The following is an 18,486-nucleotide window of genomic DNA, read 5'->3' as shown; positions in this document are numbered from 1 at the left end:
GATGGTTGAGTGGTTTGAGTCACTGATGGCTGAGTGGGTTGAGTCACTGATGGCTGAGTGGGTTGAGTCACTGATGGCTGAGTGGGTTGAGTCACGGATGGCTGAGTGGGTTGAGTCACTGATGGGTGAGTGGGTTGAGTCACGGATGGCTGAGTGGGTTGAGTCACTGATGGCTGAGTGGGTTGAGTCACTGATGGCTGAGTGGGTTGAGTCACGGATGGCTGAGTGGGTTGAGTCACGGATGGCTGAGTGGGTTGAGTCACTGATGGCTGAGTGGGTTGAGTCACTGATGGCTGAGTGGGTTGAGTCACGGATGGCTGAGTGGGTTTGAGTCACTGATGGTTGAGTGGTTTGAGTCACTGATGGCTGAGTGGGTTGAGTCACTGATGGTTGAGTGGGTAGAGTCACTGATGGCTGAGTGGGTTGAGTCACTGATGGCTGAGTGGGTTGAGTCACGGATGGCTGAGTGGTTTGAGTCACTGACGTGATCTTCCTGTCCGGTTTGTCGCCCCCTCGGGCTCGTGCGGTGGAGGAGATCTTCGTGGGCTATACTCAGCCTTGTCTCAGGGTAGTAGGTTGGTGGTCTGTTGATATCCCTCTGGTTGTGTTGGGGATGTGCTTTGGCAAAGTAGATGGGGTTATATCCTGCCTGGTTGGCCCTGTTTGGGGTTATTGTTGGACAGGGACACAGTGTCTCCCGACCCATCTAGTCTCAGCCTCCAGTATCTATGCTGCAGTAGTCTATGTGCCGGGGGGCTAGGGTCAGTTTGTTATATCTGGTGTTATTATCCGGTGTCCTGTGAGAATTTAAGTATGCTCCCTCTAATTCTCTCTCCCATCCTCCCTCCCCTCCCAGAGGACCTGAGCCCTAGGGCCATGCCTCAGGACTACCTGGCCTGATGACTCCTTGCTGTCCTCAGTCCACCTGGTCGTGCTGCTGCACCAGTTTCAACTATTCTGCCTGCGGCTATGGAACCCTGACCTGTTCACTGAACGTGCTACCGAGTCCCAGACCTGCTGTTTTCAACTTTCTCTCTCTAACGCACCTGATATTTCAACATCTCAATGCCAAGTGACATTTACTCCTGATGTACTTACCTGTTGCACCCTCTACAACCACTGTGATTATTATTTGACCCTGCTGTTCATCTATGAACGTTTGAACATCTTGGAGAAAGATCTGGCCTTAATGGCCATGTATTGTTATAATCTTCACCCGGCACAGCCAGAAGAGGACTGGCCACCCCTCAGAGCCTGGTTCCTTTCGAGGTTTCTTCCTAGGTTTTGGCCTTTCTAGGGACGTTTTCCTAGCCACCATGCTTCTACACCTGCATTGCTTGCTGTTTGGGGTTTTAGGCTGGGTTTCTGTACTGCACTTTGTGATATCGGCTGATGTAAAAAGGGCTTTATAAATACATTTGATTGATGTCTTCTCCCAGTAAAGCAATACAAAACTATCAAGCAACCCAGAAAGGTGCTAAAAATATCCACATTAACATATGTAGCTTAAGAAACAAGCTTCATGATATAACTTGCTAGAAACCGAAAGCATTCATATACTGGCAGTGGTGTAAAGTACTACTTAAGTAGTTGTTGAGGGTATATGTACTTTACTACTTATATTTTTGACTACTTTTACTCCACTACATTCCTGGAGAAAATAATGTACTTTTTACTCCATACATTTTCCCTGACACCTAAAAGTACTCGTTACATTTCAAATTCTTAGACAGGACAGCAACATGTTCCAATTCACGCACCTATCAATATAACGCAGTGTCATCCCTACTGCCTCTAATCTGGTGGACTCACTAAACACAAATCCTGTGTTTGTAAATGATGTCTGAGCATTGGAGTGTGCCCCTGACTGACCGTAAATAAATAACAAATAGAAAATCATGCCGCCTAGTTTGCTTAATATAAGGAATTTGATGAATAGTATTTACTTTTTACTTTTGCTCAAGAATGAAATCTGAGTACTTTTTCCACCACTGTATACTGTCTATCTCTGAAACTCACTTAGATAATTCCTTTGATGATACAGTGGTAGCAATATATGTTTATAACATCTACATGGTGTTGCTGTTTACACTGATTTTACAAAACATTAAGAACACCTTCCTAATATTGAGTTGCACAGCTCCCTTTGCCCTCAGAACAGCCTCAATTTGTTGGGTCATGGACTCTACAAGGTGTCGAAAGCATTCCACAGGGATGCTGGCCCAGGCTGACTCCAATGCTTCCCACAGTTGTGTCAAGTTGGCTGGTAGTGGATCTCTACTCTGAATAACTCCTTCCATCTTATCCCACAGATTGAGATCTGGTGACTGGGCAGGCCACTATTCCCTGTCATGTTCGTGGAAACATTGCTGGACAATTCTAGCCTTGCAGCATGGGGCTTTATCCTGCTGAACAAATCCATTAGCAGATGGATACACTGCTGCCATGAAGGGATGCACCTGATCGACAATGATGTCCAGATATCGTGTGGCATTCAAATGTTCCTCCACTTTTATCAAGGGGCCCAATGTGTGTCATGAAAACACAGCCCTCACCATCACACCACCACCAGCAGCCTGTAATGGTAACACGAGGCATGATGGATGCCTGTATTCATGTGGGTTTCTCCGTACCCCAGTTCTCTCATCAACGTGAAACAGCAGGGACTGGGATTCATCAGAGCAGGCAATGTTTTTTAAATTCTCCAGTGTCCAGTGCTTTGGTTCCTTAGCCCAGTGCAACAGCAGTTTTTTGTTTTTTGCTGAAAGAAGTGGAACTCTGTAAGGTCATCAGCTGCCATACCCCAATCCTGTCAAGGTACGACAAGTTGTGCATTCTTTTATGGGTCTTTGGGCACCAATGTTGTACTGGACTGTCAGTTGACTAACTGTAGACTGTCAGTTGACTAACTGTAGCCCGTCAGTTGACTAACTGTAGCCCGTCAGTTGACTAACTGTAGCCCGTCAGTTGACTAACTGTAGCCCGTCTGTTGCTCTGCACAATGTGTCAGCCTTCTTTGTCCTCTTTCATCATTGATCCTTTTTTGACCACTGACCTGCCGTTGGCTGGATGTCCTTTGGGTGGTGGACCATTCTTGATACACCAGGAAAACTTTTGAGCGTGAAAAACCCAACAGCTTTGCAGTTCTTGACACACTCAAACCGGTATGCCTGGCACCTACTACCATACCCTGTTCAAAGGCACTTAAATATTTTGTCTTGCCCATTCACCCTCTGAATGGCACACGTACACAATCCATGTCTCAATCGTTTTAAGGCTTAAGAATCTTTCTTTAACCTGTCTCCCCTTCATCTACACTGATTGAAGTAGATTTAACAGGATTCACCTTGTCAAGACGCGTCCCCTCATAACGCCGGTTCCCTTCTCCGATTGCCTCTGCTCTCCTCAGTGCCTCCAGCTGTTCCCATGGGAGGCGATCCCTTCCAGCCAGGATCTCCTCCCATGTGTAGCAACCTTTCCCGTCCAAAACATCCTCCCAAGTCCATTCCTCCTTCTTGCGCTGTCCCTTCCTCCGATTACACCGCTGCTTGATTCTGGATCGGTGGGTGGTTTTGTAACGGTTGTCCTCCTCCTCTTCAACCGAAGAGGAGGAGTAGTGATGGAACCAAGGCGCAGCGGGTTGTGAACACATAATTTATTTAAAGAAAAGACGAAAAAACACGAACTTCCCTATAACTAACAAAACAACAAACGGAGTAGACAGACCTGGACGACGAACTTACATTAAACACGAAGAACGCACGAACAGGGAAAATAGACTACACAAAATGATGATGTACAAAACAAACCGAACAGTCACGTATGGTGCGACAAACACTGACACAGGAGACAACCACCCACAACGAACACTGTGAAACAACCTACCTAAATATGACTCTCAATTAGAGGAACGCCAAACACCTGCCTCTAATTAAGAGCCATACCAAGCAACCCTAAACCAACATAGAAACAGACAACATAGAATGCCCACCCAAACTCACGTCCTGACCAACTAACACATACAACAAACTAACAGAAATAGGTCAGGAACGTGACAACCTCTAGTTTACACCTGTGCATAGTCCTGTAATCTTCACCTCTCATTAAACTAGCTACATTGCATAGTTCGTTCACCATGGAACACACAAGAGTCTAGGCAAGATTGCTGCTCCCTGTGAGAGATGAAATATGGTGCGCCTCACAACACCTGGCTCATTCTCAGGGGAGAACTGCAAATCCGCCGGAGAGACGCATACAGTCTCCCGATCTGGTGGGGTAGGCACTGTCCCCGAACCCGAATGCTATAACTGGGAGGGTACCGTTGGACAGACAAGTCTCACAGACAAGTATGACAAAACCTCAGCGCTGCAATGCTGGTAGACCAAACTGTGTATTGCCCAGGTTGGTACACTGTCACTAAAAGTCATTAAAACAGGGACAAAAACCAAACGAGATGGCACAAGCCAAACCCAGTGGGGGGACAGCAGAGCACCCAGATGGTAAGACTAGCTAGCTGCTCCAAGCTATTGAATAGCTGCGGCTATGCTTCTGTGCTGATTCACAGGCAGTAGTGCGGCGACAGCTATTTAAGGGGGTCAGCCTTATCACTACCCGGTATGCGGGACTAATCTGAAATCTTTACTCTGAATGTATTCTGTAATATGCACTGTAGAAATACATTGCATAATACAGGAGGAAAATAACAATAGTAGGTGAAAAGTAGAATAGACCCGCTTGCAAGTACTTTTGATAATGGAAGAAATATGCTAAAAACAGAGGTCATACAACACTAGTTGGATTTGTAATTTAACAAAAATTAAGAGTTTCCGCTATATTAATTTATTAACGGTGCTGCACCTCTGCTAAACTGTTGCGGCCACACCCCCCAAAAATGAAAAATATATAAATGAAAAGTAGGAAAAGTAGAATAGTAGTTGAAAAGTAGAACAGGCTTCTTGCAATTCCTTTTGATACGGATAAGAAATATATTAAAACAGAAGTCACACAAGAAGAGTTGGATTTGTAACATAACAAAAAATGTAAAATTCCGCTGCGCAGCAGGGGCACATTTTTTTTGTGTGTGTGTGGGGGTGGGGGGGTTCTTGCATTGGTATTATATTGAATTCTGCTTATATAATCACGCTATACCACAATAAACAAACATATGAAATGTCCAGACAGATCATTGAGTGCTGTTGAAACCTGTAGCCTCTCTCTGATTCAAAGTATCAGCACCCTACATCAATGCTGTTTTGGTAAAGAATATAGACTACAAGATAGAGAGGATAATTCACCTATTACAAACAACCTATGTGAATGCAGCCGTACACACAGCTGTCTTACCAAAATAAAGCTAACTAAATGCTGTAAGTAGTAGCCTAGTTATTCATGCATGCAAAGACAAAATACTGAATAGTTTGGCTTACTGACACGACTGCAAATGTGAATGAATGAATGTGAACAGAAGAAAACAGCGGTAACAAGTAGTAGGCCTAGTAACATAAATATCAGATATATAAAGACATGACACAATCTATATTAGACTAGTTACATTAACATAATATCAGATAGATAAAGACATGACACAATCTATATTTTGGCAAGTTACATTAACATAATATCAGATAGATAAAGACATGACACAATCTATATTTTGGCAAGTTACATTAACATAATATCAGATAGATAAAGACATGACACAATCTAAATTTTGGCAAGTTACATTAACAGTAGAAAAACCGTGAATGGAGATCCAATTAGCCAAAATATAGCCTTCAGCCTATTACCGTGAGAAGTAGCCGTGAACAGCTGTTCAGCCAAATAAATAGGCCCGTAGGCCTCCGTAAACATGGAAAATCATGCCGCTCATGATTTCAGCAACACCTTGTGAAATGGCACAATACACTTCTGTGGATCAAATTTGATCCACTTAATCAATAAAGCAATGTCAGTCTACCATAAACACGTTTCCAATACGCACAGTTCCATTTACAACCACAAAAACTAATAGGCAACCAAGAAAGCCATATTAGACTATATTTATGATGAAACACCAATATGTAGCTTGGGTTCTTGCATTGTAATTATATTGAATTCCACTTATATCATGCTATACCACAATAAACACAAATGTTTATATGTAGAGAACATTGAATGCTTTTGACCAGGATGTGATAGGTTGGAGCGAAATCTCTGCTCTGCTCCATGGACAGCACCATGGACAGCGCCCTACACACTAAGCAAGGCCGTTGAAAACTTGAAAGTACTACTTAAGTCATTTTTAGGGGTATCTGTACTTTACTTTACTACATGCTTCATTTGTAAAGTATGGCTGAGTGTTGGTGTGTGCCCCTGGCTATGCATAAATCAAAATAAACAAGAAAATTATGCCGTCTGGTTTGCTTAATATAAAGAATGTGAAATGATTTGTACTTTTACTTTTGATAGTTAAGTATATTTTAGCAATGACATTTACTTTTGATATTTTAGTAGATTTAAAGCAAAAAACGTAGACTTTTACTCAAGTAGAATTTTACTCGACTTAGCTCACTCTCAGGGGAGAACTGTAAGCCCGCCGGTGAGAAACATACACAGTCTCCCGATCGTGCAGGGTAGGCGCGGTCCCCGAACCTGACGGCTATGGCCTGGAGGGTCCCGGTGGACAGACAAACAATTAGCGCCGCAATACTGGAAGACCAAAACAAGTATTGCCCAGGTTGGTACACTGTCACAAGTAATTAAAACAGGGATTTAAATCCAAACCAGATGGCACAGGCCAAACCAAGTGGGGGGACAGCAGAGCACCCAGATGGTAAGACTAGCTAGCTGCTCCAAGCTACTGAATAGCTGCAGGTATACTTCTGCTCTTACACACTAACATAGAGCTCTTACCAAGCCACTTCTCTCTGGAATGAGCCGAGAAAAGGAAGAGGAGGAAGTAATGTGTCGGCAGCTATTTAAGGGGGTCAGCCTCAGCACCACCCGGTACACGGGATTCATCTGAAATCTTTACTCTGAATGTATTCTGCAGCGCAGAAGGATACCCTATTGGAGTGATCCAATATAGTGATACATAACCCCCTGGACAAGAGCCGTAATGAAGCCAACACAGTCAAGCAGACAAACTGGGCTGAGATGTTTCATGGCCTGGCTTAGTGAAAAGGGGACAACTATCTGTTTTGAGACACTACAAAAGAAAGGTTGAAAACTATTCAGGGGAGTTTTATGGCAGTGTGAGGAATATTAAGGGTGAAATGTACAGGCTGAGCAGCTACACGGGTCTCTGTACCCAGTTAAACTGATACATAACGACCCCCCTCTGAACCTTTCCTGGTGTTTAATGAAAGACTCAGAGTTCACAACATCCAACGTCTCGTGGACATCGTTAAACAACTGCAGCGACAGGGGAAGGACAAGGAAACGTACCATGCAGCCATCAGTGATTAGGACCACGAGAAGATAAATAAGTCAACAGCAGTAGAACCAGACACCTAAGGGGCTCGTAATAAAAACTTTACAAGAAGAGGCACAGAGGGTAACTAACAACTGGCTTTAACCCGGACTATATTGTGTGGTGAAAGGATGAAATAAAACTAAGTTACTCATAAAAAGTACATTTTTAATGATAACATGTAGTTAATATTTCATGTTAATATTATTATATTATATTAATATGTTGGTAACCATTTTATAAAAGCAATAAGGCCCTCGAAACAGAGAATTATCAAGGAAAAACACCCTCCTAAGAACAGCCCTTAGTCAGGAGTTATTCACACGATAATCCACAGGTTCTCAAGCCTTATTACTGAAATATAAATGAAAAGAATGCTGTGAATATCAATCCTGTCCACAATAACAAGTGTTTTATACTGTAGTGCTGATAAAGTAGGGTACATCCTTACTTGTAGTCAAAGTTGTTGACACCAGTTGACTTTGCCTTCCATTTTCCAGCACAGTGCAGACAGTGACAGAGTACTGAGTACCACCTTGCAGGTCAGAGAGTGTGATGCTGTGTGAAGATGTGGTAGTGATGTGTGGTTCTGTCCCTGGACAGTGGTAGGAGATCTGGTAATGATGTTGGGTTTGGTTCAATCCTGGTGGCTGGTTCCAGCTAACAGCAGCTGATGTGGTGTCCACTGAGTCAACAGTCAGCTGGTCTGGAGCAGGAAGTACTAAGGGAAAATAGATTATTGTCCAGGCTATAGTTTAACTCTAGAAATATACTACAGGAGAAAAAGTAGAATAGTAGTTGAAAAATAGAAAAGGTCAGCTTGCAATTCCTTTTGATATGTGAAGAAATAAGCTGAAGCAGAAGTCACACAACCGGGGTTAGATATGTAATGTAAAAAAAAAAAAAGTTTCCACTTTATGCATTTATGAACTTTACTGTGCCACTGCAAAAAAATTTACCGCCATGGCAACAAAAAAAGTCTTTATACTCTCCACAATAACAAATGTTTTATACGGTCCTTTGGATGACTGCATCCCACTGCTGGCTTGCTTCTGAAGCTAAGCAGGGTTGGTTCTGGTCAGTCCTTGGATGGGAAACCAGATGCTGCTGGAAGTGGTTTTGAAGGGGCCAGTTTGAGGCAACCTTTCCTCTGGTCTAAAAAAGTATCCCAATGGTGTCCCCAATGGTGATTGGGGACATTGCCCTGTATAGGGTGCTGTCTTTTGGATGGGATGTTAAACGGCTTTCCTGACTCTTTGTGGTCACTAAAGATCCCATGGTACTTAGCATAAGAGTAGAGGTGTTAACCCCGGTGTCTTGGCTAAATTCCCAAACTGGCCCTCATACCATCATCGTCACCTAATCATCCCAAGATTACAATTGGTTCATTCATCCCCCCTCCTCTCCTCCATCACTATTCTCCAGGTTGTTGCTGTAAATGAGAATGTGTTCTCAGTCAACTTACCTGGTAAAATAAATAAAAACCCTATCAGTCCAGAGAACCCAGCACAATGTGGCTTTTCATTTCATTGTCTTCCAATTATCGGAATGTCCAGACCTGATATTTCGCCACCGTAATGAAGTGTTTAACCATTTTCTTTTCAGGACAACCAGGGCTACAAGTAGAACACAAAAAAACAACATAAACCGTTGCATCCTTGAGTGTTGTTGACAAATGTTGTCAGCCAAAGCAAAAAACCCTGATATAAATGGATTTATATGAATGCTGTTCGTACAGATAGTGTTTGCTCATTGGGAAATGAATATCCCCCTCATCAGTGACAACTGTGTGGAGTTTGGAGTTTGTGACAGCAACTATGTGAGCTTATTACAGTATTATAGACACTATGTCCTGGGATTTCCTATGATCTTCTACGTAGAATAACTCCTCACCTTCTAACAACTCATGTGTAGCTTGTGATTGTCATAGAGCAAAACTTTATGTTCGTGAGAGTCTCAGAATTTCATAGACAGCGTTTCATAGTTTGTAGCTCAAAACATTCGGACTCAACAAACATTTCTGTTAAAAGACCCAGCCCCAGGCTCATTCATGATCCACCCTTGTCTCACAAACACTGCTCCCCATTCAGCCTCTGTTAGCACGTCCAGTTTCAACTGTTCTGCCTGCGGCTAGGGAAACCTGGCCTGTTCACCGGATGTGGTACCTTGTCCCGGACGTGATTGTTTCAACTCTCTCGTTCTCTCTACCGAACCTGCTGTCTCGACTTCAGAATGCTCGGCTATGAAAAGCCAACTGACATTTTACTCCTGAGGTACTGAACTGTTGCACCCTATACAACCACTGATTATTATTTGACCCTGCTGGTCATCTACGAACGTTTGAACACCTTGAAGAACAATCTGGCCTTAATGGCCATGTACTCTTTTAATCTCCACCGGGAACAGCCTGAAGAGGACTGGCCACCCCTCAAAGCCTGGTTCCTCTCTAGGTTTCTTACTAGGTTCCTGCCATTCTAGGGAGTTTTTACTAGCCACCGTACTTCTGGCGCCGACAGAGATGGCCGCCTCGCTTCGCGTTCCTAGGAAACTATGCAATATTTAGTTTTTTTATGTATTATTCCTTACATTGGTACCCCAGGTAATCTTATGTTTCATTACATACAGTCGGGAGGAACTACTGAATATAAGAGCAACGTCAACTCACCATCGTTACAACCAGGAATATGACTCTCCCGAAGCGGATCCTGTGTCTTGCCCTCCACCCAGTACAATGGATCGGATCCCAGCCGGCGACCCTAAACAACGACGCCGTAAAAGGGGCAAACGAAGCGGTCTTCTGGTCAGGCTTCGGAGACGGGCACATCGCGCTCCACTCACTAGCATACTACTCGCCAATGTCCAGTCTCTTGACAACAAGGTTGATGAAATCCGAGCAAGGGTAACATTCCAGAGAGACATCAGAGATTGTAACGTTCTTTGCTTCACGGAAACATGGTTCACTCGAGAGACGGTAACGGAGTCGGTGCAGCCAGCTGGTTACTTCACGCATCGTGCCGACAGAAACAAACATCTTTCTGGTAAGAAGAGGGGCGGGGGTGTATGCCTTATGATTAACGAGACGTGGTGTGATCATAACAACATACAGGAACTCAAGTCATTCTGTTCACCTGATTTAGAATTCCTCACAATCAAATGTCGACCGCATTACCTACCAAGGGAATTCTCTTCGATTATAATCACAGCCGTATATATTCCCCCCCAAGCAGACAAATCGATGGCCCTGAACTAACTTTATCTGACTTTATGTAAACTGGAAACCACACACCCTGAGGCTGCATTCATCGTAGCTGGGGAATTTAACAAGGCTAATCTGAAAACAAAACTCCCTAAATTCTATCAGCATATCGATTGTGCTACCAGGGCTGGTAAAACCTTGGATCATTGTTATACTAACTTCCGCGACGCATATAAGGCCCTCCCCCACCCTCCTTTCGGAAAAGCTGACCACGACTCCATTTTGTTGCTTCCAGCCTACAAACAGAAACTAAAACAGCAAGCTCCCGCGCTCAGGTCTGTTCAACGCTGGTCCGACCAATCTGATTCCACGCTTCAAGACGGCTTCGATCACGTGGATTGGGATATGTTCAGCATTGCGTCCAACAACAACATTGACGAATACGCTGATTCGGTGAGCGAGTTCATTAGAAAGTGCATTGACGATGTCGTCCCCATAGCAACGATTAAAACATTCCCAAACCAGAAACCGTGGATTGATGGCAGCATTCGCGTGAAACTGAAAGCGCGAACCACTGCTTTTAACCAGGGCAAGGTGACCGGAAACATGACCGAATACAAACAGTGTAGCTATTTACTCCGCAAGTCAATCAAACAAGCTAAGTGCAAGTATAGAGACAAAGTAGAGTCGCAATTCAACAGCTCAGACACAAGAGGTATGTGGCAGGGTCTACAGTCAATCACGGATTACAAAAAGAAAACCAGCCCCGTCGCGGACCAGGATGTCTTGCTCCCAGACAGACTAAATAACTTTTTTGCTCGCTTTGAGGACAATACAGTGCCACTGACACGGCCCGCTACCAAAACCTGCGGGCTCTCCTTCACTGCAGCCGAGGTGAGTAAAACATTTAAACGTGTTAACCCTCGCAAGGCTGCAGGCCCAGACGGCATTCCCAGCCGCGTCCTCAGAGCATGCGCAGACCAGCTGGCTGGTGTGTTTAAGGACATATTCTATCAATGCTTATCCCAGTCTGCTGTTCCCACATGCTTCAAGAGGGCCACCATTGTTCCTGTTCCCAAGAAAGCTAAGGTAACTGAGCTAAACGACTACCGCCCCATAGCACTCACTTCCGTCATCATGAAGTGCTTTGAGAGACTAGTCAAGGACCATATCACCTCCACCCTACCTGACACCCTAGACCCACTCCAATTTGCTTACCGACCCAATAGGTCCACAGACGACGCAATCGCAACCACACTGCACACTGCCCTAACCAATCTGGACAAGAGGAATACCTATGTGAGAATGCTGTTCATCGACTACAGCTCAGCATTTAACACCATAGTACCCTCCAAACTCGTCATCAAGCTCGAGACCCTGGGTCTCGACCCCGCCCTGTGCAACTGGGTCCTTCCTGACGGGCCGCCTCCAGGTGGTGAGGGTAGGTAACAACATCTCCACCCCGCTGATCCTCAACACTGGGGCCCCACAAGGGTGCGTTCTGAGCCCTCTCCTGTACTCCCTTTTCACCCACGACTGCGTGGCCATGCAAGCCTCCAACTCAATCATCAAGTTTGCGGACGACACTACAATGGTAGGCTTGATTACCAACAACGACGAGACGGCCTACAGGGAGGAGGTGAGAGCCCTCGGGGTGAGGTGTCAGGAAAATAACCTCACACTCAACGTCAACAAAACAAAGGAGATGATTGTGGACTTCAGGAAACAGCAGAGGGAGCACCCCCCTATCCACATCGACGGGACAGTAGTGGAGAAGGTGGAAAGTTTTAAGTTCCTCGGTGTACACATCACGGACAAACTGAATTGGTCCACCCACAGAGACAGCGTTGTGAAGAAGGCGCAGCAGCGCCTCTTCAACCTCAGGAGGCTGAAGAAATTCGGCTTGTCACCAAAAGCACTCACAAACTTCTACAAATGCACAATCGAGAGCATCCTGTCAGGCTGTATCGCCGCCTGGTACGGCAACTGCTCCGCCCACAACCGTAAGGCTCTCCAGAGGGTAGTGAGGTCTGCACAACGCATCACCGGGGGCAAACTACCTGCCCTCCAGGACACCTACACCACCCGATGTCACAGGAAGGCCATAAAGATCATCAAGGACAACAACCACCCGAGCCACTGCCTGTTCACCCCGCTATCATCCAGAAGGCGAGGTCAGTACAGGTGCATCAAAGCAGGGACCGAGAGACTGAAAAACAGCTTCTATCTCAAGGCCATCAGACTGTTAAACAGCCACCACTAACATTTAGCGGCCTCTGCCAACATTCTGACTCAACTCCAGCCACTTTAATAATGGGAATTGATGGAAATTATGTAAAAATGTATCACTAGCCACTTTAAACAATGTCACTTAATATAATGTTTACATACCCTACATTACTCATCTCATATGTATATGCATATACTGTACTCTATACCATCTACTGCATCTTGCCTATGCCGATCTGTACCATCACTCATTCATATATCTTTATGTACATATTCTTTATCCCTTTACACTTGTGTGTGTATAAGGTAGTAGTTGTGGAATTGTTAGGTTAGATTACTCGTTGGTTATTACTGCATTGTCGGAACTAGAAGCACAAGCATTTCGCTACACTCGTATTAACATCTGCTAACCATGTGTATGTGACAAATACAATTTGATTTGATTTGATTTCTACATCTGCATTGCTTGCTGTTTGGGGTTTTAGGCTGGGTTTCTGTATAGCACTTTGTGACATCTGCTGAAATAAAAAGGGCTTTATAAATACATTTGATTGAAATGTGATTGTTAAATCACACAGACTGTCACGCCCTGGCCTTAGTTATCTTTGTTTTCTTTATTATTTTAGTTAGGTCAGGGTGTGACATGGGGGATATTTGTGTGTTTTTGTCTATGTCTTGACGTTAGTTGCTTGTGTCTGCACTTTCGTTTTATAGCTTCACGGTCGTTTGTTGTTTTGTCTAGTTTGTATAGTGTTCCTGTTTGTTTCATCTTCTAATAAATGAAGATGTATTTATATCACGCGTCGCCTTGGTCCTCTCTTTCACCCGAAGACGATCGTGACACTACTAATAGTTGATACCAACGGATACAGAAGAAATAGACAAATCCAATGGTACAACCTAGAAGTATGTACACAATGGTTAAAAGGGTTTAAAGTACTAAATCATGCAGGTGTGACGTTGTGACTCACTGGGTTGAAGCAAGCAGAGGCACACCTGGTCCTTGACATAATGACTCATATGAGTTGAAGAATCCATTAACTTAAATATTATGATTATTATTTTTAAAGATAATTCATTTCAGCACCAAACTGCAACATGAGAACTGGGGAATTCACCATCATATATTTCTCATCAGGGAAGATACTGTACCTTTACATCCCATACTGATACATTCATTATGATTAGTTTATAGAATCATTTTGATAACGAGTTAAGGTTTAAACAAACTTTGACACCAGAGATAATACTTAAGTAGGGTAATTCCTTACCTGTGGTGAAGGTTGTTAACAGCAGTTGACTTTGCCTTCCATTTTCCAGCACAGTGCAGACAGTGACAGAGTACTGAGTGACACGTTGCAGGTCAGAGAGAGTGATGCTGTGTGAAGATGTGGTAGTGATGTGTGGTTCTGTCCCTGGACAGTGGTAGGAGATCTGGTAATGATGTTGGGTTTGGTCCAATCCTGGCGGCTGGCTCCAGCTAACAGCAGCTGATGTGGTGTCCACTGAGTCAACAGTCAGCTGTTCTGGAGCAGGAAGTACTAAGGGAAAATACATCATTGTCAACGCTATAGTTTAACTCTAGAAATAAACTACAGGAAGAAAAGTAGTCAAAGTTGAAAAGATCATCTCACATTTCCATTTGATATGTGAAGAAATAAGCCGAAAAGAGAAGTTAGATTTGTAATGTAACACAAATTAACAGTTTCCACTATATTAACTTAATAACGGCGCTGCCCTCTGCTAAATTGTTGCCGCCACACCCCAAAAATGTAAAATATATAAAATAAAATCAATATCAATATAAATTAAAATAAATCTGTTATTATAAATCCTCTCCACAATAACAAGTGTTTAACACTGTACTACTGTTAAAGTTAAAGCAAGCAGAGGCAGATCAACTCCTTGACAGAATGACTCACAGGAATAGAATCAAGAATGAAATCAGATATTATAATAAACATTTATTGATTTCAACACAGAACTGCCTCATAAGATGAAGAATTCACCATCATATATTTCTCATCAGGGAAGATACTGTACATGCTGACACATCCATTATGATTAGTTTGTAAAAATGTATTTTGACTACAGATCCATAATGCATTCATTACACATCTATAAGCATTTCATGAACATGTTAGAACAGGTCCCAACCACATTATTAAAGGATTAATTAAAAATAGCATATCTATAGCACATTAATGTCATGCTATGCAGGAGCTCATATGTAGATATCTTTAAAGATGCATCATTACAATGACAGCATCGTGTCATCATTATGGCTGTTCTCTAAATTGTACTTCTGGCATGTCAGTGTTAGTGAATATGCCAAAAGACCAAACCAGGTATAGCCCGTACCAGCCGGTATATAACTCTTTTTTATTCTTCTCCTTGATGTCAGTGATGCATGAAGATCTCCACAGGGGTGAATCCTCAGGGGAAATTTGACTGATCACATTGTGTAGTTGAGACTCATACGATAACTCTTTCGTAACTCATTAACAGCCCTCCTCCACATCACAATAAAATGGGTCATACTGGTCTAACGCATACATGAAGGGTCTATGTATGAACTCTATGCAGTCAAGGTAAAGTTAAATCTATTTTCCCAATCATAAACCATTTATACTGTAGCTAAGCACATTTAAAGCTAAGCACTTCGTGGTAATTAACTGTGCTGTTTGCCACTCTGATATATAACACCAACATTAAATGTCTACAGTGCATTCGGAAAGTATTCAGACCCCTTGACTTTTTCCACATTTTGTTACATTACAGCCTTATTGTAAAATTGATTAAATAGTTTTTCCCCTCATCAAACTACACACAATACCCCATAATGACAAAGCTAAAAAAAAAAAATAGGTTTGTAAATTTATTCGACACTTTACTCAGTACTTTGTTGAAGCACCTTTGGCAGCGATTACAGCCTCGTGTATTCTTGGGTACGATGCTACAAGCTTGGCACACCTGTATTTGGGAAGTTTCTCCCATTCTTCTCTGCAGATCCTATCAAGCTCTGTCAGGTTGGATGGGGAGCGTCGCTGCACAGCTATTTTCAGGTCTCTCCAAAGATGTTCGATCGGGTTCAAGTCCGGGCTCTGGCTGGGCCACTCAAGGACATTCAGAGACTTGTCCCTAAGCCACTCTTGCATTGTATTGGCAGTGTGCCTAGGGTCGGTGTCCTGTTGGAAGGTGAACCCTCGCCCCATTTAGAGGTCCTGAGTGCTCTGGAGCAAGTTTTCATCAAGGATCTCTCTGTAATTTGTTCCATTCACTTTTCCCTCAATCCTGACTAGTCTCCCAGTCCCTGCCGCAGAAAAACATCCCCACAGCAGGATACTACCACCACCATGCTTCACCGTAGGGATGGTGCCAGGTTTCCTCCGGAAGTGACGCTTGGCATTCAGGCCAAAAAGTTCAATCTTGGTTTCATCAGACCAGAGAATCTTGTTTCTCATGGTCTAAGTCCTTTAGGTGCCTATTGGCAAACTCCAAGTTGGCTGTCATTTGCCTTTTACTGAGGAGTGGCTTCCATCTGGCCACTCTACCATAAAAGCCTGATTGGTGCAGTGCTGCAGAGATGGTTGTCCTCCACAGAGGAACTCTGGAGGTCTGTAAGAGTTACCATCGGGTTCTTGATCACCTCCCTAACCAAAGCCCTTCTCCCCCGATTGCTCAGTTTGGCCGGGCGGCCAGCTCTAGAAAGAGTCTTGGTGGTTCCAAACTTCTTCCATTTAAGAACGATGGAGGCCACTGTGTTTTTCCAGACCTTCAATATTGCAGAAATGTTTTGGTACCCTTCCCCAGATCTGTGCCTCGATACAATCCTGTCTCTGAGCTCTACGGACAATTCCTTCGACCACATGGCTTGGTTTTTGCTCTGACATGCACTTATTCTTGTTTATCTTTGGTGTATTGACGTTTGCAACAATTAAATGTGCATTCCGCGACCTACAGTACAGATAGATAATAAGTATCTAAAAAGGAAAAAATGTGAGGTAAAAAAATAATTTTAAAAATCCATACACACTATCAGTAAGGAAATGTTAATTAAACTAAATCAGCCTGCTTTTCTATTTTAATCAGGTCTCTACACAGGCTCAGAAGGATCCTGTGGTTGCGGGACATTTCCTGGCGACAGTAGTCCTTGCAGTGCTTCTGCAGTTAAGTCTTGGAGGCCCAAACAGTTCTAGGCTGCAGATAAAATAATGTCCAGCTTTTTAGGCTTCTTGGATACTTGTGCAGTACATTTAATAACTGTGGCTATAAATTATACAAAATCCACCTTTATCACAATAAATGTATCCAGATCACTTGATTCATAACATTTGCAACTGGTTGTGGTGCATCCTCCTCCATATCTTCTTCAGAACGGTGGCCTCTTGCCCTTTCAACTCGCTTCACCTCCTCCACATAGGAGATTTGCTGTTTAGCCCTGATTCCTGACACCTCAACCTCTGTCACCCCAACATGGCACTCAGGGAATTCAGAAATCCCCACCACAATTACAACATTTTACATTCAAAGACTCTTCAATAACCTATTCCTTCCGTCTGCAAACACGTGACACATGGCCAAAGTTTTTACGTTTTTTGCATTGCATCGGGTTTTGCAAACGCTCTTATGGCGTATCTTGTATATCCCAACTTTACATAGGGTGGTAAATACTCATCAAACATCAATAATACAGATAAACTCTGCTCCTTTTTCCCATTCTCCATACGGGTCAAGCGATGTGCATTAACTACTCCTGGAATTTTCTACCTAAGATATTGATTATCAATGTCCAAATGGACACCATAGATAACATCTTTTACAAAGTACCTGCTCCTAAAATCAAAGCTGTTCACTTCATGTGTCGATACTTTCACTAGCCACAATCCACGATCCTTTTGCTCTTTAGAAACACACGATATCAACACCATACCACTCCTGGTCACTATGACTACACGATATCAACACCATACCACTCCTGGTCACTATGACTACACGATATCAACACCATACCACTCCTGGTTACTATGACTACACGATATCAACACCATACAACTCCTGGTCACTATGACTACACAATATCGACACCATACCACTCCTGGTCACTATGACTACACGATATCGACACCATACCACTCCTGGTCACTATGACTACACAATATCGACACCACACCACTCCTGGTCACTATGACTACACGATATCAACACCATACCATTCCTGGTCACTATGACTACACGATATCAACACCATACCACTCCTGTTCACTATGACTACACGATATCAACACCATATCACTCCTGGTTACTATGACTACACGATATCAACACCATACCACTCCTGGTCACTATGACTACACGATATCGACACCATACCACTCCTGGTTACTATGACTACACGATATCAACACCATATCACTCCTGGTTACTATGACTACACGATATCAACACCTTACCACTCCTGGTCACTATGACTACACGATATCAACACCATACCACTCCTGGTCACTATGACTACACGATATCAACACCATATCACTCCTGGTTACTATGACTACACGATATCAACACCTTACCACTCCTGGTCACTATGACTACACGATATCAACACCAT

General features: G+C 43.4%; 1 protein-coding gene across 1 annotated transcript in view; it reads right to left on the bottom strand.

The window, feature by feature from the left end:
- Window positions 1-18,486, bottom strand: part of LOC129813404 (uncharacterized) — a 97,852-nt gene that overhangs the window by 20,638 nt on the left and 58,728 nt on the right. The window contains 2 exon segments of the mRNA XM_055865740.1: window positions 7,902-8,171; window positions 14,147-14,401. Of these exon segments, the coding sequence (XP_055721715.1) occupies window positions 7,902-8,171; window positions 14,147-14,401 (525 nt within the window).

Source organism: Salvelinus fontinalis, chromosome 16 (genome assembly GCF_029448725.1).
Source record: "Salvelinus fontinalis isolate EN_2023a chromosome 16, ASM2944872v1, whole genome shotgun sequence".
Lineage (NCBI taxonomy): Eukaryota > Metazoa > Chordata > Actinopteri > Salmoniformes > Salmonidae > Salvelinus > Salvelinus fontinalis.
Note: the sequence above shows the minus strand (reverse complement) of the source record. Positions and strands in the feature narration are given on the sequence as shown.